Below are 26,112 nucleotides of genomic sequence, written 5' to 3'. Positions count from 1 at the left end.
ATATTATAAAAAGGATCTGGAATAAATTAAGCATGTTCAAAGACTCTCAAGAGGGTCTTTAAAATGAAGCTGCCCATGAGACACGACGTTAATCAAGTAATTGAAAGAAAAGAAACTCAGCCTAAGTGCCTATTTACTGAGATATTTCTGGGTTCAACAAATTTTGAAGATATAAGATATAAGAAAACAGGTGTTTAGGTATTCCTGAATTACCCTTCTCATATTTCAACAACCTTCTCACACTGAACTCCAGAATATATGAATTGTTATAAATCATCGTTGCCAAGTGGTCTAGGAAAAAAGCCAGTCTGATTTTACTCTTTAATCTTCATATGACAGATGTTTAGAGGGCAGGACCTAAAGTCTATCAAGAAAACTGAATGATTGGTGATATGGTTTTGCTGTGTCCCCAAATTGGTAACATGGTTTAGCTGTATCTCATCTTGAATTGTAACTGTCACAATTCCCATGTGTCGTGGGAGGAACCCAGTGGAAAGTAAACGAATTATGGAGGCAGGTCTTTCCTGAACTGTTCTCATGATAGCGAATGAGCCTCACAAGATCCGATGGTTTTAAAAACAGGATTCTCCCTGAACAAGCTGTCTCTCTTTCTCTTTGCCTCCCACCATCCATGTAAGACGTGACTTGTTCCCCTTACCTTCCTCCATGATTGTGAGGCCTCCCCAGCCATGTGGAACTGTAAGTCCATTAAACCTCGTTTTCGTCCTAGTCTTGGGTATGTCTTTATCAGCAGCACGAAAATGGACTAATACAATTGGCTTTGCCCAGATATAACCAAACAGCATCAAACCAAATCATGACACCAAGGGAGACAGATAAAGAATCTGAATTAAATTATAAGAATAAGGTTAGAAATACATGGAGACTCAGACTGGACAAAGTGTGCATAGAAGCAGAAGAGGGCGAAATAAGAAGCAGAATGCAGAGTCCCATTAGCATGCATCGGTCAGAAGCACTGAGTTCAGATCCAGAAGAGTGAAGGTAAGACACTGGGGTTTGAATTCACTGGCTGTCACAGCAACTTGGTAGAGAGGGGACTCTTAATGGCCTCTGCAATTAACCAGGTTGCAACTGATATGCACTTCACCTTTACCTAACTCCAACGCCTGTGTTAATCCTAGCCCCAGTGGCCCAATATCGCTCATACACACTTTGTTTTTTTGGCTTATTAAAAGTTTCTTTTTTCTCTTTTAGAGAAAGGGTCTCACTATGTTGCCCAGGCTAGAGTGCAGTGGCTACTCACAGGTTCCACTCCACTACTGATCAGTATGGGAGTTTTGACCTTCGCCATTTCCAATTTGGTTTGTCCCTCCTTAGGTAACCTAGTGGTCGGTCCCCAACTCCCAGGAGGTCACCATATAGATGCAAAACTTAGTGAAGACACACAACAGACATAGTGAACTACCTTCCAGAACTCCTGGACTCATCAATCCTCCTGCCTCAGCCTCCTGAGTAGCTGGGACTATAGGCACATGCCACCATACCCAGCATACACATTTTCCAAAGCCAAATGCTGAAGTTTTCCCCACTGTTCCTATAGCGGTGTTACAGTAGTCATAGGAATAATTGTGCCTTTGTCTGATAGCTTCTTATATAGAAAATGCCCAAGTAACTCCAAACAGGTAAAATAATCATTTTATCTTCTAAGATTTCTGGTGTCTCCTTTGGATACAAAAATGTGTACTAAAAGACTTTACTGCACATGAAAGGAAAAAACTAAAAAGAGGGGGAACTATCAATTTAAGAAAGTACACTGGATAGTGGCCAGACAAGAATGTATATATCCTCTGTAAAATATAAATCATAGAATCTCAGTTTTAAAGAAACTTCCATCAACTGAGATGCTTGGAAAATTATGATCGAAGAAAAATGACCATATTACACTTAAGTTAGAAAGTCAGTATTTTTCCATTGTTAAAAACCATGATCCCAATGCACTAAGACCTTACTCCCTAATAATAATTGATCAAAAGAGAGTGATTTCATCCCTGACTTGTACTACAGTCAATGAAAGATCAGAACCTATAAGAACCTGCCAACAAAATACTCCAGACAAGTGCAAAATCTATGAAGTATAAAGAATATATACCCCACATTATGAAGAAAAGAAACTCTTACAGCTTTTTCTAAAGCATCAATCAAATCAGAACGAAGTGCCACAGACAGGATTTTGCTTTATGAAGTGCTGGCTTCCTTCAAGGTCATTCATGACGGTGATGCAAAGATGTCTGCACTACTGCGCTTTCAGACTCGACACTGGAGAACTGCCTAGGGTCCTTACTTAATGAGTTTACTAGCTGAGCTTCATCTTAATAGAAGCTGTTGAGTTCTGAAAAAAAATTTTTTTTAATCTGAGCTCAGCAGAGTCTCTTTTACAGCTACAAAAAAATAAGCAATACACTTACAATATAAAGTAACGAATACTGAGTTAAAATAAACATGATATCCAAAAACACATGAAATATTATTACAAATGCTAGTTTCTCTCATTTATTCATGATTCTGCTCAAAATCTATATAAAATATTTACCTTTGAACACTGAATCTTATATTTTGTTTTTCTGTTTTTCAGTGGGTTTTGTTTTTTGTTGTTGTTGTTTTTTTTAGATGGTCATGCTCTGTCACCCAGGCTTGGGGTGCAATGGTATGATATCACTGCACTGCTCACTGCAACCTCTGCCTCCTGGGTCCAAGTGATCCTCCCACCTCAGCCTACTGTGTAGCTGGGACCACAGGTGCATGCCACCATACCTGGCTAATTTTTGTATTTTTAAAATAGAGACAGGATTTCGCCATGTTGCCCAAGTGGGTCTCGAACTCCTGAGTTGAAGTGATCTGCCTGCTTTGAACTCCCAAAGTGCTGGGATTACAGGTGCGAGCTACTGCACCCAGGTGGATCTCATATTTATTGTTCTCCCTTCTCCCTGAAGACACCTATCATTTACTAAACCTCAAATCTTCTAAAGACAACCCAAATTACAAAAGTTACCTAAAGCTTAAACCAATGGATTGTAAAGCAAGATTAGAATTAAGGCAATCTAAAAAAAGTAGATTTAGCATACAGTTTTCTTTAAACAACCAGAATGTACCTGTATCTCAGCATTTACAAGGAAAAAGGACCACTGAGTAATCTTCATGTGTTTAACATACTATTCTATTACTATGGAATTGAGGGAGTCCAATTTAGTCTACTACTCTATGATTTTTTTTTTACTTGATAATATTACCTGACTTTCTAGTGTAAGATTTATCACAGATAACCATCTACACCTTTACTAAGCCCTCTGGATACACTTAAATAATTCCATGTTAAACTAGCTTTTCTGAGAATATCACTATAATCACAGAGGTCCTCAAAAGTATTACCACAATTTTCTTTTTCTCAGAGATCCTCCCGCTACACTCACAACACAAGAACTATGTGGCCACGAAACCTAAAGTAAATGGAAGAAAAGTTTCCAAGGAGGATTTCTGTATCCTCCTAGAACATTCCAGGGTTTTAGGAGGAATCAAGAAATTCTAGTCTTCTCTTTAAGAATATGTCCACAAAAATAATCCAAATAGTACTGTTGGAAAGATTTTATAACTTAAAATTGCCATTTAAAATTTAAATAATAAGGCTCAGTACAAATAATAATATTCAATACTCGTAATGAAGAAGACCTAAGAAACATTACAAATCAGAAAATACCAATAAAAATACTTTTATTTTCCAAACTCTCCTGAGAAGTGTGTCACTATTTCCTAAGAATGTTTTATGCTTTGTATCCTTCAGCGTGATACCTGATGCTTAATGGATATTCAAAAAAAACTGTTGAATGAATCAGTAAGGAAAAAAATGAAACCAAGCAAAATATAAATATAGGCACTAACTCCCTAGGGTTAATGGAGTATCATTCAGTATGTGGAAATACTAACTTTACAAACTACTTAAGTATAATCAGAGACTGTAGCATATATGAATAGATAATATATAAAGACTTTTGTTGTTGTTGTTGTTGTTGTTGTTGTTGTTGTTGTTGTTGTTTGAGATGGAGTTTTACTCTGTCATCCAGGCTGGGGTCCAGTGGCACGGTCTCAGCTCACTGTAATCTCTGCCTCCCAGGTTCAAGTGATTCTCCTGCCTCAGCCTTCCAAGTAGCTAGGATTACTAGTGCATGCCACCACACCCAGCTAATTTTTGTATTTTTAGTAGAGACAGGGTTTCACTATGTTGGCCAGGCTGGTCTCAAACTCCTGACTTCAGGTGATACACGCTCCTTGGCCTGCCAAAGTGCTGGGATTACAGGCAGGAGCTAGCGCACCCAGCCTACAAAGACATTTTTGCTTTGAAAAATATTTCAGCAAAAATATGTAATTTATTAACTCAAAGTTACTTTCATTACTGAGTGATAAACTACAATAACATGAGATATTTATAACTAACATTCTTTATTAATTATAAATTAACAAATTCTAAATTTGCTAAACATAATACACAATATAGTATAAAACCTGCAAAACACAAACAACTAAATACAAGCTAAATAACTTTTCTTAATAAAACCACATTGAAACATTTTAACCCCATGATTTAACATAGGTATTGAATGCTATTCAAAATAGCCTTTCATTTCTCTTCCTACATGTTTCGGGCACTGAAAAAAACCTGGTCTAACCTCTCTATGTCCTCCCAGCAAGCTCTTTATATCTTGCCCTTATGGTATTTTCCAACTGTCTGCCTTAAACAAAGAGTCCTTGCTGGCACTGGCTTGTTGCTAGTCAGTATTTAGCTCTCTCTTTCTGTAGCAAAGAGAGAGCCTAACCATCTGCTTCACGCAGCTTTTCATTCCTATGATAGCTTTCTGCTCTTTCCTCTTCCAACTCAGAAACAGAAAGCAAGAGATAAAACAAAGCATCTTAGGTCCACAAGACACTGTGCAACACCCAGGAGAGTTTTTCCTCCCAATCAGGTTAATGCTTCCTTAGCAACCAAGTAACTAAGGCCAATTAACCTCCCTTCTCTATCAATATTCAATTTACATTGAAACCCTTTTTGGTTAAGTTCTTCAATTTTACAATGAGCTTTCTGGCAGAGAAAAAAGGTGTTTCTGTCTTAAAGGAGCCAGGTCCCTTCTCCTGATTATCTCTAAGTGTGATTCAAACTTCACATAAAGTGTTAAGTGACTTCCTAACTGGATTTAAGGGACTGGAAACTTAGAAATGGCATAAAAATTAAGTGTAATCAACTAACATATGCTTAAAGTGAGAATTAATCATTTTGGAGCAACCAGAGATTAGATACTGTGGAGAATAAGAGATATGGAAAAGATGCTTTGTAGCTGTCATTGCCTCATACCTGCCTTGGCTGATTTATGTCCCTTCCACACAAGCAACAAAGCCCAGGTTACCACTAAATAATCACAATCTCGGTAGAAACCCAGAGAAAAGATGAATGAAAGAGAGGAGCACAGATAGTAACAAAACCAAAAAATGTCCTTTCAGGCCAAAATGTCCAAAATTAAAACTAGAAAGGAACTAGCATTTCAAGGTGATGAACTGTTTCAGAAGTAGTAAAAACTGTAATATATTTTTAAAAGAGGCGTTTTATAAAAATATAAAAATGCACAATAGAAAGCTCCCCCACCAACCCAAATTTTCACACTGTGAGATCGGGGTTACATTTTTTATGTCTCACAATTAAATTATTATACTGTATTCTACATCAGGTAAAGAAAAATTGACATAAATATTATACAAAAGGGTAATTAGTTGTCTTCATGTTCATTTTCCAGGTCTTGATGAAGCAAAGTCCTATGTAGAATAATTTTGAAGTTTTAAAAATTCTATATAGAATGTAATATGAAACACTATAAATATTTATAGTGTTTATATTTCCTATTATAAATCAAAATATACATTTTGATTTATAAATCATCCTTCGACTGTTTTGGGAGCAGCATTTCAATATCAACGCACAGTACCACTGTATCTCCAAACAATTGCTACTAACAGTTGTGATACAGAATTTCAAAACCAGTTTTGTCTTCCAGTTTTGTCATTTATCATTTGTAGGATTCACCATTCTATTAACACAAAAATTTATTCTGAAACAGTAAAGTTGCCTTAAAGTTACACTATTAAAAGTGAACATTTGTAAACTTTGGCTCCCATCATCTTACTTGATCCTCACAGCCACCCTGTGAGGTAGGGATTGTAATGACATCCATCTCCAATTGAGGTGTCTGGTTGAGAAAGACGTGGGGAGGAAACTAGACTTAATGAAGCACCTACCACATACATGTTTTACTTTCACAGCATTGGCCAAGTGTTTAATTTCATGATACTTAATATGCACATCCACACACATACATGCTTACATACAGCTCCCAATTCCCAACCTCCCAACTCCTGTATTTGGGATCCCATTTTCCAGATGAGAGATTTGTGCCTTTAAGAGGTTCAGTAACATTTTCAAAGTCACACAGAGGGAGGGAAAGTAGGGATGTAAAACCAAATTTGCCTAACTTTAAAGCACTTGTTCTTTCAACCATGCCACACCACCTGCTACACAAAGCCCCTGGCAGACCCATATGTTACCTTCCAAATCCCTTCTGCTGATGTTAGCAACCACTAAGGGTCAAAGGTTGTATTTTCCAAATGTGACTCATGAGCCATTAATAAGTTCTGAAATCAATTGCTAGGCCTTGACTAGCATTTTTAAAAAACTAAATAGAACAGAATAGATTGAATAAGTAGAGTATATAAGAAAGAATAAAACATTTCATGAACCTTGGTTTCGGGTATGCACGTATGGAGTGTTCTGGGTCTTTATGTAAATGGGTTTCTTATTGTGGGTTTATATTTAGAAAAAAGTTTGAAAGTCATTGGGTTCAGAGGATGCCCTCACATAGACCTAGCTCATGAAATAGGAACTACTCAACGCTCAGCTCTCTTCACTGAAATAACATCAGGAAACACAAGACAGGGGACCCCTTCTCAGACAAGGCAGAAAAAGTATTACCTAGAATCAGCACAGGAGGAGGAAGCTGATTATATAATTACACACCTCCTTCACAGCAGCTCTAGTCCATCAAGTAGATAGTATGGTTTATTTTTTACAGCACTAATTATGTAATTATCCATAACATTAAATCAGTTCCACCTGATTCAGTCTAACACAGGTTTCCTGAAACATTCATTTGTTTATTATTTTTAAAAAGAACACTAAACTACTAATCATCTTATATGTAAAAGTTCCAGTATGGAAGGTGGATCAACTTTTATTTAAAAAGATCTTGTGTCCAATAAGACACTTTTGGTCCTTTGGGATAAATGGCAATTAAAATTTCATTTTAATATACCTTGGAGCAGATGCATATAAGTATATTCTCAATTTTTTCTTCATTATTTCATAAACTGCCCATTGTAGAGCAATAATGTCACACTGGTTATTTTCACAGAAAGCTTTTCTACAGAGTAAAATTTCATTGTTCTTTATAGTATACCTTCCAGTATGTCACTTATTCAAAATTATCCCCTGGGAAAGTGCTGCAAAGATAAATAAGCTATGGATCTTACACTTAAGGAACAAGCAGCTGATTAGGGGAAATATAACCCTAGATAATATAGCTTCCACTCAGCTGCCTCCCAGAACCACTGGGCAGAGCTGTCACCCACAGCTACCAACCAATCCCTGCAACAGCTGTATAACATCCAGGAAGACTCAAGAGATAACCTCTAGCAAGCAAGAGACTAACACAAACAATACATGGACAAGGACCAGGACCAGAAGAAAGCATGCAAATTATAGATTCCATTTGGTTCTTCCACTGACATGTTCATACTACCTCTTAGCTTTGCCTAACCCCTCAAACCTATTGACACCATCCATCCATCAACTGCAAAGAAGTTCCAGCATTCTTGAAATTAGTGAGGGCAATCGCTCAGGATCCTCCTCACTTTATCCCCACCTAACCTCAATGCAGTCTCACCTCTGCCTAACTTCAAACACTTGACACCATCACTCCCTCCAATTCTTTGGACACTTCCTGGTGTTTAAATCTCAGCTTTCCTTAATGGATTCTGACTTGGTCTATCTCTCTGACTTTGAGCACTCCCTGCTAATTTGAATAGGAATCCCAGATTCAGGAAGCTAACAGCTCACTAGCAACCTGGCTAATGCCCTAGCATAGCCAACCTAATATCCCTCTGGAGGGGAGATTCAGACAAACTGCTAAAAAAGCTGACTACTTTTCAGCCCAATTTAAGTCACAACTCAACACTCTTCATGTTCTACTCACAATTACTTTCTACTCACAAGTACTTTCTTTCTTTACTATCAGCCATCCCCAAGGATAGCTGATAGATACATGGAGGAAAAGGTACTAGACTCCTCTGGCACTAAGGTTAATTCCAACTCCCTGCATGATGGAAGGAGTATGATTTGGAGAAACATTTTTGGAAGTTGGCATCCCACCTCAGGAATACCCAGTGATTACAGAAGCCAGGATTGGTTGATAAGTTCATAAGGTAGACAGAGGGAGAGATGGAATCCATCCTCAGCCTTCAAGTTTCTTGTTGCCAGATTCCAACAATGTGTTTTTAAGTCAGTCTGACTTATCAAGATGCCTGCTGTCAAAATGGAAAGTGGGGGGCATTTTTGTTTTATTGGAAGTAATTTCCCAATAGCCCCTATGAGCTATGTTCATGCCTCTTGACTTACTTTCTCATTTTCAGCCCCATGCCTCCTCTCTGGATTCATCTTGGTTTACATAGGTTGACCTCCAACCCTCCCCAAGGATACTGACTTAGGGGAATTGTTGGAACTACTGCCATAGAACCATAGTTGTAACAATCTGTTAGAAAGGGGGAATAAAAAATATATTCCTTGTCACCAGTGTCACAGAGACAAAAACAAGACAATTTCAAGAAGAAGGGGCTTAGTCAGTGGTGTCAAATGTTACAATGTGGTCAGGAAAGGTGAAGGCATTAGATGTGATGACTGCAAGGTAACTAGTAACTTAGAAGGAAGCAATTTCCATAGCTCGATTTTGGTAGAAGTCAAAAGAAAAAGAGCTGAAGTTGGAACAAATGATAAAAAAAAAAGTCCAGGTACTATAGGTTACTTATTAACAAAACTTGGGAGCGATAGAAAGAAAGAAGATGGAGGGGATTGTAGAAGAGGATTGGGAAATGGCAATATAGGTATTACAGAAAGCATAGGGCCAAGGACCATGGAACCTAGGTCCTGTTGTGGGCATTGCTGAAGTAGCCAAGGTCAAGACTAAGTAAGAAGGCAAAATAAATAAAAGAGGACCGATGTCATTGAGGGCCCTGAGACAAAAAGAATATACAAAGCATGTTCAGAGAGAAGCATAAATACAGTTGAAAATAAGGAGGCTGTGAACAGAGAGAAGAATTTCAGAGTTTGAGATAATTGTTATATTGATATTTTCCCCTTATTTTTCATATCTAAAAAACTTAAAGGAAAGCTGAGGGTGAAATGCTTCACAAATAATTATTGGAAAGAGGACATTTAATAATATTATTTCAGAATACTCAATAGTCATTTTAACAATCTTATCTAAAATACCTTGTCCCTTCCAGATTACTAATTTTCTTTTCCTTCAAAACAAGTTAGAGTTGAGAAACTGGAGCATAGAGATGAGATTTAGTCTGCCAGCCTGTTGTACCCTCTGATTCACTGACCAAAACAGGCATTTTCTCAGGCATCCATCCGGACAGTCTTTAGGTGCCATTGCCAACTTGACAGTCTTCCTGCTCTGTCCTATACATATACATTCTGAACCACAGCTAAGACAAACACGTAATCGCTACCCTAAGGCTCCTTTGAGATTAGCTGGAACTACATGTAGCTTCTCTCAATGCTTATCACAAATACGTTAAGACTTACAATTTGCTAAGAACAAACAATCTAAAACAGCAAATTTGCAAGCACCATATGGAAGAGCATTATTGAAGTTTCCATATCACATTTATGCAATCAAAAACGATATTGTTAAAACACTTTGATGTCTCCCTCTTAAAGAGTTTTTCCCCTTAGCTTTTCATTTTGAAAACCTTTAACAATGCAATCCTTGGTTATTACCTTTTACTTTAAGGTAAAATTATTATTTGCCCTTAACTGCATAAATTCAGAAGTAAACTTTAACAAGATATTCCTGGCCACTTTATTTAATATGTATCCTTTAACACAATAGATAATAAACTGATAATGACAACACGTTTACACTAATAATGCTGATTTTTAGTTAAGTTTGCAGTGAATTGAGGAGAAGAGAAATTCTACGTAGTTCTAATCCAGAAAAATCAAAAGACAAGTGATACCAGTTTCTGGCATTTATGTGCCAGGCACTGTGCTAGATGCTAAGGTCACCGTTATGATGGAAATGATCAAACAAGTCAATGCTTAGAGTCCAGTCACAGGGTTCAGAACCACTATTCTAGTTTGAAAATGTTTTGTTCCCTTTCCCCAAAATAATTCATCTGCATTTTTAATAAAGGCTCTTTCATAGTGAGCATTTCAGGTATTAGTGAATGAAATATCAGGGGCTATATAAGCCATTGTTCTGGGCAATGATTTTATGTAAAAATAATACTCTATGCAATGGTTAGTTTTCACCTGAGAGTTTAAAAAAAAAAATCCTGACAAGTAGTTAATCTCATTCAAGCTACCAAAAAAATTCAGCAATCATTTTAATATCTGAAGCTTACCATCGAGATTCTACATTGCAACTTCCTTCAACAATGAATTCCTTTAGGATATATGAGAAGATTGTTTTTGAGCCCTGCATAGAAAATTATGCTAATGGGTATTCCTTTCATTCCATAAAATATTTTTAAATTAATCTTTTTAAGGAATAAAAATAATTGTAAATATACTTAATAAAATAATTTTAAAAACTCAAATTTTAGATTCTACTTAATCTTTTGTGAGATCATATCTTATTATAATATGTTCTAAGGAGCATATCTCTCTCCACATATGGAGTTTCTACTGGCTTCAAAAAAAATATCAAAGGGGCAGAAAAGAGTTCTAAGTAGTGCTTTCACTTTCATTTATTTTAGATTCTATTACATTATGAAGTCAAGATATCTTATTCAGAAATTCTTCATGAAAAAAGACCCACACAAAGTTTGAAACTCCCAAAAACCTATTGTCTTTTTTTTCCAGATAAGAATTTTTTTTTAATATTTTAAGTTCTGGGATACATGTGCGGAACATGCTGGTTACATAGGTATACAGGTACCATGGTGGTTTGCTGCACCAATCAATGCGTCGTCTACATTAGGTATTTCTACTAATGCCATCCCTCCTCTAACCTCCCAAACCCCCTGACAGGCCCTAGTGTGTGATGTTCCCCTCCCTATTTCCGTGTGTTCTCATTGTTCCGCTCCCACTTATGAGTGAGAACATGTGATGTTTGGTTTTCTGTTCCTGTGTTAGTTTGCTGAGAATGATGATTTTTACCTTCATCCATGCCCCTGCAAAAGGCATGAACTCATCCTTTTTTATGGCTGCACAGTATTCTACAGTGTATACATGCCACATTTTCTTTATCCACTCTATCACTGACGGGCATTTGGGTTGGTTCCAAGTCTTTGCTATGAAAAGCATCCCAAATTCATTAAAATAAATGGGAGGAATATGTAAATAGGGCAACTAAAATAATGCACTAAATGGCCCTCCTCTGAAACAATTGCTTCCTAAGTTAGAACTTTATAATTGGACATAAGTACTCCACAATGAAAGCCTGTCAGGTTTTTGTACAGAAACATCAGCTCAGTATTCTCTTAAGTATACAGCTGCAGCTAGAAATGATTTTACTTCTGATTTTTTAAAAAAACACCTAACAATTATAAGTATATGTAAAGAAAACTTTCTGATATAACTTACTGCTGAGTTAAATCCAATGGCTATGGCACATATCTTTACAAAGGCTTTTCTATTAGCTTAATAAATAAAAAGAGAATTAGTTACCTATCTGCATTTAGTCAACTTGATTTATTTCAAAAAATAGGTTTTCTTTTTGCTTTACCACAGAAAATATAGCACAGAGAATTTCAAAGATAGAAGTAACCTTAAGAAGCCATTTAAGATATAGACTCTCACTGAACCTAACACACTCTGAATTTTGCAAAGTGCTATTACTCAGGTACCAGGGGCTTAAAGGAGAAATAAGATTCAGCAGAATGTGAAGAATGACCTTGCTTCTATCTAAGACTCCTGGCTTCATAACAGAACACTAAATTGCATTAAGATCCCCTAAGTCACAAATTTCATTAGATGGTTCAAATAGTTTCAGTGCCACATCTCTATATGTTGCTTTCTGATGGGTTCCAAGAATAAGTAAACAAGCACTTTTGTTATATACTAGTTAAAGAGACATCATTTATATAATAAATAGTATATTTAGTACAATAATCCTCAGTTTTACTGTAATTAAACATCCTAATCTGACATGACTGGTTTTCAGAATATTCTATACTCTCCCCTCTCAGAGACCACACCACTATATAGCATATACCTACACTTTAAACAGAATTAAATTTTAATTTGTCTTTGAACCCTTTCATAATATCTTAAGTAAAATACAAAAGTGAGATTGGGGTGTGCTGCATTCACAATTTTTTTTTAATCCATTTATCTGTTAGCATTAGATTGATTTGTTCAATAAATAATTACTGACTACTAAACATGCTTCATTTGCATCTACACACATTAACCATAACAGACTTCCTGGTATTTTAACATTGCTTTAATAATTGTATTTCCAAATACGGTAGTAATCATGCTTCTTATTCATCATTTAGATTTATCAACATGTCTATACTTCAGTCCAAAAATAGCAGTTGCTTTACAGATAAATTGTTAATGCTTATTAAGAACTGTGGCTCACCATTTATTCCATCATAAAAAAACATAATATTCTGACATATGAGTCTATTTTGGACATACAAAATAGAATTCATCCTAGAAGCCACCTAATAAAATCCTTAGGGCAAATGAGTGTATTTCAAGGCCTGGTTACCTCAGAAGATCATCACTCTTTGAATATGTTCTTTGGCAATTGAGATCATCTCCTGTTACTGATTCTCAGTTTTATGCTTCAGGGAATTTACGATGGGTTGTTTTTTGTTGAGGGCCTCGCTTTCTATAATATTCTATCTGTCCTGGTCTAAGGAAAATCACAGTTAGTGAACTACAAAGCCCTAAGACAAAAATTTTTTCTTCCACTAGTATATTATCGCTATTTTTATGACTCTATCATTTTCATAGTTTTTAAAAATGTAATCTGAAGGTGCAACCTGAGGCTCTAAAGTAATGATAGCAAATGAATAAATAAAATATGCTTGGTATCCATTTCTGATATCTCTGCAAAAGGAAGAGGAACTACAGTAATCGAACTTCAAGCAGAACACAAACTTCAGTAATATAAAAATTATTGACCTATTAAAGTAAGTGTGTATAGGTAGCTGAATTATGTGAATCAAAAGATAAAATCTAGGTTATCTCTATTCTATGAAAAATGATTCAAAATTTCATAAATGAAGACATTAGAGACCCAAAACAAAACAAAACAAAACAAAACAAAACAAAAAAACAGAGCAATGTTGGCCAGAACACTAGTTACATTGGAAACATTTTCAGATATTCCCCCCTTCTGAGCATTCATTAATAATTTTTACTACTCATTATTAAAAATCAGTATCTATGTTAAACAGATACTGTTTCCATTTACTGAGTGGATGAGTGCTAAACATGATTAAGAAAAAAAAAACTTACACCTTATCTCTCAACTCTAGTTTCTCTAGTCTTCATTAGCCAGTAAATTAATTTAGAATCTTAAAAAAAATTAAATTTAGCAGTTATTTTGCAATAATATAGCCACATAAATTTTAAGGGGTAATAATGGCTAATTTGCATCAAAAATTGTCTAATCGAAGTATAGGGCCTGTGTTCCCATTTCTATTTGTAAATTATCATTTCATGTAAATTATCATTTCATGTATAAGGCTTCAATAAGGACAATATGCTCATGTTCATTAAAGTAGATCAACTGTTATATCACGTTTTTCACTACTGTTAAATGGTATCTCAATTTCCCAAAAAAAAGTCTTCAATTAAATACAAAAAAAAATCATAAGTTGATAAAGTGATATGGTAGTATCAATACCCATTATGAAAATAAGTGTCACATAAAATAAGATATCCCAAGTCAGTGTTGATTATGTTTGCTTCTGTTGTAAATATTCATTTATATTTAGAGGATTTTTTTTTTTTTTTTGAGACAGTGTCTTGTTCTCTCACCCACGCTGGAGTACAGTGGTGCGATCTAGGATCGCTGCAGTCTCCGCCTCCCGGGTTCAAGCAATTCTCCTGCCTCAGCCTCCTAAGTAACTCAGATTACAGGAGCATGCTGGCTAATTTTTTCATTTTTTTAATTAGAGACAGTGTTCCACCACGTTGGCCAAGCTGGTCTTGAACTCCAAGCCTCAAGTGATCCTTCCCTACTGGCCTCCCAAAGTGCTGGAATTAAAGGCATAAGCCATCACTCCCAGTCCTATGTTTAGAGGATTTTAAATTGACACAATGTATTTCTTTTGGTCACTAGTAAGGAAAATATCTTGTTCAAAAACTGCCGGTCTCACTTTCATTTCACAAATTCAGAAATGCCACATGCAAAAATTATACTACCTACTCTCGATAAATGTCTTATTTAATATGACTAACCTGTAAGAACTACTGTTTCCCAAAGTCAGAACTAAAAGACACCCTAACATATTTAGTAGATTTCTAAGTATCATCTCATTCTTTTAACTATCATTTTAACTTTTGATTTAGAAAATCCAAAGAAGGCAGAGATTATGATTTTCACAAATGACTTCACTTTCTATTACATTCTGCTTTGATTTTTTAAATCCTATTATTATGTACATGCTCTTGTTAATAATCTTACAGGCATAAAAATCATGAATCCAACTGTTTCTTTTTTCAATTTTATTGATGTATAATAGATATGCATAGTTTTGGGGTATGTGTGATAATTTAATATATCCATATAATTTGTAAAGATCAAATCAGTGTACTTGGGATATATATCACCTTAAACATTTGTCTTTATGCTAGAAACATCTGAATTATTCTCTTCTAGCTATTTTGAAATGTACAATGGATTACTATAAACTATAGTCACCCTACTATCTATCTAACATCAGGTCTTATTTCTTCTATCAAACCACATATTTATACCCATTAATCAACTTCACTTCATCCCCCCCTCCACACTTCCCAGCCCCTATTAATCTCCAATTTACCCAATTTTCATGAGATTCACTTTTTCAGCTCCCATATATGAGTAAGAACATTCAGTCTTTCTGTGCTGGGCCTATTTCACTTAACATAACGACCTCCAATTCCATCAGAATCTACCTATTTTTCTACAGTCAGGACTGCTGGTTCAGAATAGAACAGATAAATAAATTGATTTTCCACATTATACAGAGTCAAATTAAAAAAAATAAGTATTAGCAGAGATATTCCTTTCAGACATCTTTAAATAGGAAATACGACATATACAAATAGAACTATTCATCATTAAATTCTAGAGAATTTAGAGGTTCCATAGCTCAGCCTTCTACACAATGCCGGAATCGTTGTGAATTATTTGAGGCCAGAGATTATAAATCAGTGGCCTGATGATCATCTGCAGCCCACAGATATAGTCTAGGTGCTCTGCACAGGATTTTTTTTTAAATTAAGCCAACACACAGCAATCCAGATCCCTGCCTTTTCTTGAAAATTCACCTGGAGCTGCGTATCTACTGCCCCTTTGGAGAAAGAAGGCCTGCCCTCTCTACCTGTCACAGCTCCCACTACTTCCAATTGGCCCGTATCACTCATTCATCATTTGCTCGGCTGCTTTAAGCATCTGAGCGTTTGAGTCTGTAACCACTGTTCCTAGAGAGGGCTATCTACTCTGCAGCTGAACATCTCCTTAAAGGCAAGGGAGTTCACAGCTTTGTAAGTTGACCAATTTCATTGTAGGGAACTCTAAACAAAGGGAGAGTTGTCTAGAATAATTTCCAGACACTAAAACTGTCCTATCCTCAACAAGCAACATAAGCCCACTCTTTCTTTCACAGAAAAGCCTTCTAGAAATCTGAAGGCAACTAACCTTCATTCTTCTTCAGTTCTACTTTGACAATCCTTATTAAAGTTCTTCTTTACTAATCCTCATAATAATATGTATTCAGGTACATCCCCTGCTGTTGGTATGCTTCTCTACTTGAATAAATCCTATGTATTATTCATTTAAAAACTATTATTTACATATTAATTTTTTATTCACAATGGTCATCAATGTTGTTCTTCACATGTAATACTACAATATTATATTAATCTAGCTCAGTAGTTCTCAAACTTTTTAGTCTCAGGACCCCTTTACACTTTTAAAATTCATTGAGAATCCCAATAAGATGAATTAAGAGAGTTGGAGCTATTAATAGTCATGGTATTTGAAATTAAAAGTTTAATATGATAATTATAATTATTAAAATAATAATATAAAATAATAATTCACTTAATAATTGGTAACATAACAACATGTTTCTCTGAAAAATACAGTTTCCAAAATAAAATACTAAGAAAAGTGACATTGTTTACATTTTTTGCAAATTTTTTAAATGTCTGCTTTAATAGAATACAGCTGGATTCTTCTATCTGCTTCTGCATTCAATCTGTTGCAGTATTACACGTCAGGTAGCCTCTGGAAAGCTAGAGGAAAATGAGAGTAAAAAATACAAATAATGGGCTGAGAGGCTGAGACAGGGAGAGCTCAAGAGTTTGAGGCCAGCCTGGGCAATATAGCAAAACTCTGTCTCTACAAAAAATACAAAAATTAGGCAGCCAGAAAAAAGAACAAGATCATGGCTTTTTGTGGGAACATGGATGGCAGTGGAGGCCATTATCCTTAGCAAAAGAAAACCTTCCCAGAAACAGAAAACCAAATAACGCATCTTCTCACTTATAAGTGGGAGCTAAACGATGAGAACTCATGAACACAAAGAAGGCAACATCAGACACTGGGGTCTCCTTGAGGGTGAAGGATGTGAGAAGGGAGAGGAACAGAAAAGATAACTATTGAGTTCTAGGCTAAGTACCTGGGTGATGAAATCATCAGTACAACAAACCCCTATGATATGAGTTTACCTAAGTAATAAACCTGTACGTGGTACCCCTCAACCTACAATAAAATTTTCTAAAAAAAAAAAAATCAAGTGCTATATTTTAACCCATGTTTACTTAATTTAAAAAAATTAGTCGGGTATGGTGGTGTGCACCTATAATTCCAGCTACTCAGGAGGCTGAAGAGGTAGAAGCACCTGAGCCGGGGGGGTTGAAGCTGCAGTGAATGGAGATCTTGCCACTGTACTCCAGCCTGGCCAACAGTGAGACCCCGTCTCAAAAAAATATTATAAAAAAAAATACACACAACATCTTAATATCATTATAAGAATAGTTTTGATCTTGTGGACCTCCTGAAAGGGTCTCTGAGGTCTCAGTGGGTTCCCAGACCATATCTGAGCTTCACTTATGCTTCGATTAATGTAGCTTAAGTTCCTAGTTTTCTAGTATCCATGGTATTCTTTTTTACTTTCTTGAGCCTGTGGTCAACTAAAATCACTAGCTCTTTCTCAAACAATTGCTGTCAAGTCAGGCCTCTTCTTTTCATGTAAAGGCAGACCTTACACATATATTTTCCCATAGATTCCATTATGTGGGTTTCAGACTACTCTTTGATAGTCATGCTATTGTTACCATGCCTAGATCCCCCTTAAGGCTGGTTCATCTATCCTAACCCAGCTGTTGTAATGGTCAGATAACTCACAGCAGCACACTTCTCTAGAGAGTACTCAGTAAAACTGGAGCTACCTGTCTTGAGAAGCTATGTTCACCTACACTTCAGCTACTGACTGTTAGGCTAATGACTGTCACAGAGTACAAAATACTGGCTCCAGCGACACAAAGTGAGACTAATTCTGTGGTATGGTTTGTGCTCTGGGGCTTCCTAGGGGATCAGACTAAAGTTAGCTTCTACATGAGACCCCATTTTTCCTAGCTTTTACACCTTGCTCTGTCTTGCTTCCTCCACTACCTTTCACCCAAGAACACATCCCTCATAAATCACTTCAACAAGAATCTCCATTTCAGGCTCTGCTTCTATTGCAATACTGACTCTGGCCCACATCATATTAATTAATCTTCAGCTACGCAACATTTCATTTATGCCAAGCATTTTATTATTAAGTAGTATAGTCATTCTGAGACCCACTCTAGACCTACTTAATCAAAACCTGGGCCAGGCGCGGTGGCTCGTGCCTCCCAGCACTTTGGGAGGCCAATGCAGATGAATCACCTGAGGTCAGGAGTTCAAGACCAGCCTGGCCAACATGGTGAAATCCCATCTCTACTAAAAATACAAAAATTAGCTGGTGGTGGCACACATTTATAATCCCAGCTACTTGGGAGGCTGAGACAGGAGAATCCCTTGAACTTGGGAGGCAGAGGTTGCAGTGCCAGCCTGGGTGACGGAGACAGACAGCATCTCAAAAAACAAACAAACAAAAAAAAACAAAAACAAAAAAACCTTGAAGGCGGGACCCAGCAACTTGTTTTTAACGAGCCTTCCAGGTAATTCTGACAACCCACTAAAGTAACAGACTCTTAAAACGGCTAAGAGCATGAGCTCTGGAGTCAAACATAGTCACTTCCTAGCTAAAGTCCTTAAGCAAACTTAATCCTTGTGTCATGTCTCAGTTTCCTCATATATAAAGTGAAGATAATAATGGTATCCAAATCATGAGTTGAAATGAATTCATATATGCAAATCACTTAGCTCAGTACCCACAGTCCTCCATAAACTTAGACTGCTGTCTTTATTATAATATTGTTATTATTATTTACTGTGTATTTATCCACCTTCACTAATCTTGTGCATATATTTGCCATATTAATATCCATTGTCATAAGAGTTTTGTGAAGATTAAATAAGATAATAAAGCCACTAGTAAGGTAAACTGGCATGCAATAGAGAATCAATAATTGGCCATGATAAGTATTATTTTAGCGGAATTAAAATTTTAATACATGAAAGCATTAATGCTGTCATAAATGTGTGTTGAAAGAGAATCTGTTAAAGTCATTGATAAAAAGTGTTGATCTAATAGTTCATTCAATAAAAATATTGGGAGCTAAGCAAATAATGCTAACTCCACAAAAACCCTTCCCTCAAGCTTGATATCCATTACATATCTACATTCCTTGCATATGGTTGTTCAACTATCTACAAATAAAACTAATTTAGAAGAAAAATGTAAAAAAAAACATTAGACTTTTGATCATTATATATTTATGATCAAGAAAGGATGTATTTTACCTAAACCCTGTTTTGGAATCCTAAGGACAATAGTTAAATAAGAGTTTATGACTCTTCAGTGCAGAGTTGAAGTATCTTTTGATTAGTGATGGTTGAAATGAAAAATAATGTTGTTTTATACGATTGCTTGCAAGATTATGGAACTTATTAATTATCACAAAATTACCAATAATTTTTCATGACAGTCTAGTCTGTATATTCACTTACAACTAAATTTGATAATTTGTACAAATTAGGATTATCCCTTGAGTTCTGTCTATCCTGAGCACAATCAATCTTTTTCATGAAATTTGCTTAAATACTCAATTTTTTTTAAACCTTTTTTAGTTTAGGGGTACAAGTGCAGGTTTGTTACACAGGTAAATTTGTGTCATGGGTGTTTGTTGTACAGATTATTTCATCACCCAGGTATTAAGCCTGGTACCCATTAGTTATTTTTCCTGATCCTCTCCCTCCTCTGACCTTCTACCCTCCTCTACGCCACAGTTTTTTAAATGTTAGCAGTTTGGTGAGGCATAGTGGCTCATGGCTGTAATCCCAGCACTTTGGGAGGCTAAGGCAGGCAGATCACCTCAGATCAGGAGTTCGAGACCAGCCTAGCCAACATGGTGAAACCCCGTGTCTACGAAAATACAAAAATTAGCTGGGCATGATGATGGGCGCCTGTAATCCCAGTTACTTAGGAGGCTGAGAAGAGAGAATCACTTGAATCCAGGAGGCAGAGGTTGCAGTGAGCCAAGATCGTGCCACTGCACTCCAGCCTGGACAACAGAGGAAGACTCTGTCTCAAAAAAAAAAAAAAATGTTAGCAGATGACTGTCCCTTATCTAATTACATCCCACTTAAATTGTCACAGTATTTTCTACTGATATCACAAATGTGCTATCTATTAAGATAAAACATTAATTCTGAGATATTTGGGGTTTTTTGGGGGTTTTGTTTGTTTGTTTTTTTGAGACAGAGTCCTGTTCTGTTTCCCATACTAGATAGAGTGCAGTAGTGTGATCATAGCTGATTGTAACCTCAAATACCCAGACTTATGCAATAAGTCTGTCCCAGCCTCCAGAGTAGCTAGGATTACAGGTGCATGCCACCATGCCCACCTAATTTTTCTAGTTTTATAGAGATGGGGTCTTACTTTGTTGTGCAAGCTGATCTCAAACTCCTGGACTCAAGCGATCCTCCTCTTTTGACCAAAAGAAGCGGTGGTACCACAGGTGTGAGCCACTATACCTAGCCATCTGACGTATTTTTAAATGAAAAACTAAAATAATTCAAATCATCATACCTCTAATCATACTACTGACTAAATAAAAGTTATAAATATATGTTGAAGAAAAAGAGAACTTGAGAAGAAAATACATTTCTGTCCAATGTTGATCTAGAAAGTGAGGTGTTATATACGTAGTTCAAATGAAATGTTTTAAATGCTCTAATTAGTCTACCACTGATTTTTAGTGAGAGTCACTCTCAATTGTCTCCGTTCCACTCTCTGGAATAACTGGTGGTGGTGGCTAAATAAGGGTTAGTTTCCAACTTGGAGGCTACTCATTATTCCCAACATTTAAAGGATGTGTTACAGTCTCTGCTCTCTTCCTGTTCCTTCATGTTTCTCCATTCACATCCTACGTCTTCTTGCATAATTATGAGATAACCAGAAAAAGATAATTGTATGTGTGACATTATTAGTATTAGTAATAGCACTGCATGCTTCTTAAACCAACCAAAACAAGAATAAGAAGGGCCCACAATTTGAATGAGAAAACTGAAGTTTATTCAAGGTTACCTTACTAGTAAGAGGCTAAGAGAACTACAAAACAATTTCTATCTCCAAATCTACCACTCTTTCTTGTACTTGTGCTGTTGTTATAATCTGAGTAAATTAGGCAGACTAAATTTACTATGAGTTGCCAAATAATTAAAAATAAAACACTGGAGTTGACTGGAGGATGAAGGGTTTATCATCCGATTCAATTCCCGTGACAACTCAGAAACACAAACTACTAAAAACTCCCTGCAAACATCTCTTTTTAAACATTGTTGATTTTTCTATGTAAATTGATTGTTGGAAAAAAAAATGTTATTCTACTAGAAACTAAACTCTTTTAGAATTCAGGCTGGGCACAGTGGCTCATGACTGTAATCTCAGCACTACAGGAAGCTGAGGAGTGAGGATCACTTGAAGCCAGGACTTTGAGACAAGCCTGGGCAACAGAGCAAAACCCACGTCTCCACATATATGTATATATATGTATACACACATATATACATATACATATATATATGTGTATATATGTAGATTATGTTGTATAAACAATAGAATCCAAGTATGATTAATATTCTTCAAACTATCCATTGACTATTACAATTTTAAATTATAATACTTTTTAAAATTTATCTCTTCAAAGAGTGAAACCCATAACTTTTTTCTCTCACTCCCTTGAAATCCCTAGGGTTATTTTAGGGGTGTGTGTGTGTGTGTGTGTGTGTGTATGTACGTATGTATTATATATACAATATAGGTAGTATGGCATATTACAAAAAGTATGGGATGTGTGTGTATATATATATTTATGTATGTGTGTGTATATATGTGTATACAAACAGTATATATATGTGTGTATATATACATATATGTATATACATATATGTGTATATATGTATACAAAAAGCATATGTATGTGTATATATACACACACACATATATACACACACACACATATATATACACCTATATACACACACATACCCATGCTTTTTGTAATATACTATACTACATATATTGTATATATAATACATATATATGCAGTATCTATGTATTATGTATAATACATAGATATAATTTAATCAATTCTAAGTAACTCACTTTGATAATCCAGTTTACATCAAAATACAGAGGTATCTCATTTGTTAAGTGACCTAGTTCTATGGGTAATTAAAACTGAAGGTTTAGTCAAATAATACATACTCACTGAGTCGGCTTACTTCCACGGGATTTACAGTCTAAGGAACCAATCTGGCTTTTAAAACAACAAGCATGAGTCTGAGGAGTACTAAGAAGGAGTGATAAAGGACATACGCTTTTAAGGCAAATTCCTGAAGAGAAAGAACAACAATAAATGTAACTAAAAAGAAAAAAAATTTCTAAGAAAATCTGATCTGATTGGAAGGGGGGAAATTATTTCTAGGCCCTATGTGAATATTAAATATTTATATATGTATATGTGATTTTTCAATCACTATTTCTGCTATGCAGGAGGGCGAAGCTGGTAGACACACAAAAATGGGGTACTGGGTTGTCTTGTTCTAAACTTTAAAATCTTCAGCTCTTATCTAGAAGAAAAAACGAGAGAGGGATGCCTACCTGAGCTATGGCAGTAATGGAAGCTTACAAGGATGGATAGTGACTCCAAATGAAATCACTGGACCAAGCAAAAGTAACTGTAGGGATTTCAAGGGAGTGAGAGCAAAGAGTTTCGGTTTCGCTCTTTGAAAAGATAAATTTTAAAAAGAATCATAATTTAAAATTGTAATAGTCAACTGATAGTTTGAAGAATGTTAATCATACTTGGATTCTATTGTTTATATCATATAATCTACCATTTTTTTCACTTAACATGAACTTTGTTTTTTTTTGTTTTTTTTTGTTTTTTTCTTTTTTTCAAGACAAGGTCTCACTCCATCACCCAGGCTGGAGTGCAGTGGCACGATCTCAGCTCACTGCAACCTCCACCACCCAGGCTCAAACAGTTCTCCTGTCTCAGCCTCCTGAGTAGCTGGGACCACAGGTGCATGCCACCACACCTGGCTAAATTTCTGTATTTTTAGTAGAGACAGGATTTCACCATGTTGCCTAGGTTGGTCTTAAATTCCTAAGCTCAGGTGATCCACCTGCCTTGGCCTCTCAAAGTGCTGGATTACAGGCGTTGAGCCACCGCACCCGGCCAACATGAACATTTAACCTGTATAACTAAAAAGTCACCTAGAATATCACTTTTAATGACTGCATCCATCTAGGGATGTGCCGTAATTAACCAATCCATTATTATTGTATATTTCTATTGTTTTCATTTTTCCTATTATAAGTAAGGTTGAGATGAATATACTTGCAGGTAAATCTTTGTGTATTCAAGTATTTTGAGTATTTGTGTGTAATTTATTTTTATTAAAATTATTGCATCAAAAAAATAAGATGTACTGATAGAGGGATCAACATATAATAAAGCAAGCACAGCAAAATGTTAATGATAGACTTTAGGTGGTAAGCATATAGATATTCATGGCAAAATTCTTTCAACTTTTCCATATGTTTCAAATTTATTGGAAAATGTTGGAAATGAAAAATGTTGAAAAAAATTATATTTTATGAGTTAAATTCCTAGAATTGGAATAGATTATTCATAGTATGTGCACATCTCTAAACTTTGTGAAGTTAAAACATCAACCAGAAAGTGTCAGTTCCCTCACACTGTCAACACCACTTTTTAGTGCTTTTCAAATCTCTGCCAACTTGTTAGGCAAAAACTAGTAATGGATTTTTTAAATCATCATTTCTATGTTAATTTTTAAAACATTTTTTAAGTTAATATATAATGAATTGAAAAGCTTCCTAATATGCTTGGCTTCAGATTTGATGTTGGTTATTGGAACCACGAAGCAGTAATCAAGATTCAAGCATCCATCTGGGGGTACTTAGCTTATTACCAAGCACAATACTCTCAAGAATAACTTCCAAACCAAATTATAAAGGTGAAAGTTACCTTCAGGCTAGCATCACATATGGACAAGGGGACCGATGTCTGATTGCCAAATGGTCCTGATTTAACATGTTCTGAGAAAGAGTTCTTCCTGGACAAAAAAGAGTCACCTCTTTCATTTTCCCAGGATGCTCAGAATAAAAGCACTAGTGATTTCTTCTTTTGTGCTGAAATAATTCAGTCATCACCAATCCTCTTTCAAAATTCAAGTATTTTATTTCAATATGAGTACCATATAATTGTGGTACTTCCACAGGATAGAATGCAATGGAGTCATTAAAAAGAACTATGGAATTCTGCATTTACTGACATGGAAAGATGTCCATGATATACCTGTTCATTGCAAACAACAACAACAACAAAAAACAAGTACATATGTGTGTGTATACGATAGAAATATGTGAAAGGATACTTACTAAAATGTTAACAGTGGTAACTTATTGAAGGACATATGGGACATTTTTAAATCCTTTTTATGTATTTCTCTATTATTTATTTTTAAAATGGGTATACACAATTTTTTCACAAGAAATACAATAAGGTTATTTGCATTTCAATAAAAATAAAACTGAAAATATCTCAGAAAACCATTCAATCATTAGTACCATAATAAAATTTGGTTCAGCAAGATTTTCAATTCAAGGTTAAAGTCCCCTAAGGAATAAGACCCAGATCCAGCATATTTTCAAGGGAAAAGGGACTATAGGCAGAGCAGTCAAAGAGGTCTCCAATCAAGTATTATGCAGCCTGAAGCTAGGGCTGTATTATCTTCAGGGAATTTTACTTGGGAAAAAAAAAATCAGTAGATAATAGAAGGCATCTGTGGTATTCAGATCCAACAGAAACCAAAAGGATGATGGCTCACTACAATCTGGAGTCACAATTCTTGCTTTCAGAATTACAAAGGAAAATACCTCCTTCTTCCCCTATAATAGGCCCAGAATCCAATGGGAAGTAGTTTAAAGTTTTTAAAATATTTACTTAACAAGAATTAAATGTTTAAATGTATACTTTACAGAGACTGAAAAGAAGAACATGATACATTAAACTACTTACCTCCATGGGAAGACATGTCTGTCCATGAGTAAATGTCTCTGGATGTGACATCACAGGCTCATTCTTAATTTGAAAGTGTATTTTGCACATGTAGCCATCAGAACAGTCCTGTGTTTCATCACCAAAAAATATATAATAAAACCCCAATTATTTTAAGAATTCATCATTTTAAGAACCACTTCCCATAAGTTCCAAACTGATCAGTGAAAAACTAAATGGACCAAATGAGATGAGACTATATGGATAAAAAGACTAGTCCAACATCCTGCACATAGTAGGTCTCAATAAATGCATGTTTTATTCTCCTACCTTTCTTATTTATTAAAGATGTTTCCCCCCTCCTAGATTAAACCTTCCCCTTTTTATCCTGACTAGTCCATAGAACCAAGATCACAGAACAAAACTTCAGCTTATAGAAATAGCTTGTCACATAATTAATATTGATTTTCATGGCATACACATAAAGAACAATTTTAGGACCTGCAATAGATCTCGAAGCTGGAAGAGAGCTTCCATTTCAATTTCTTTCTCAAGGCAAGATCTCTATGAAAATGTCCCAGAAAGGTAATTATGCATCTCAGCAACTGCCTGTGTACCTCCAGGAACCTGTGCTTGCTACTCCCTTACACAGTAGCCACCTCCTTTGGTGCATTGTACATCAAGAAAATTTTGTCCCGTATTTCACTTCCTTTAACTTTAACTTAAACTTACTTAGTTCTGCCCTCTGAAGTCTAATCCTTTTTCTTTTCTTTTTTTTTTTTTTTTTTTTTTTTTTTTTTTTTTTTTTTTTTTTTTTTTTTTTTAGACGGAGTTTCGCTCTTGTTGCCCAGGCTGGA

At 35.6% G+C, this 26,112-nt stretch overlaps 1 protein-coding gene across 5 annotated transcripts in view; it reads right to left on the bottom strand.

Moving 5' to 3' along the window:
* The window catches only part of ATG10 (autophagy related 10), a 281,245-nt gene that overhangs the window by 169,290 nt on the left and 85,843 nt on the right, over positions 1-26,112 (bottom strand). For 3 of the 5 annotated variants that reach the window (XM_037731180.1, XM_017507852.2, XM_037731184.1), the window contains exon 3: positions 25,277-25,384. The exons of the other annotated variants lie outside the window; for them this stretch is intronic. In XM_037731180.1, the coding sequence (XP_037587108.1) occupies positions 25,277-25,384 (108 nt within the window). The remainder of the gene's footprint in view (positions 1-25,276; positions 25,385-26,112) is intronic. 5 annotated transcript variants of the gene reach the window in all.

The sequence above is a fragment of the Cebus imitator genome, unplaced genomic scaffold (assembly GCF_001604975.1).
Source record: "Cebus imitator isolate Cc_AM_T3 unplaced genomic scaffold, Cebus_imitator-1.0 Scaffold16, whole genome shotgun sequence".
NCBI classification, from domain to species: Eukaryota; Metazoa; Chordata; class Mammalia; order Primates; family Cebidae; genus Cebus; species Cebus imitator.
The sequence above is the reverse complement of the archived record's forward strand: the minus strand, read 5'-3'. Positions and strand labels throughout refer to the sequence as shown.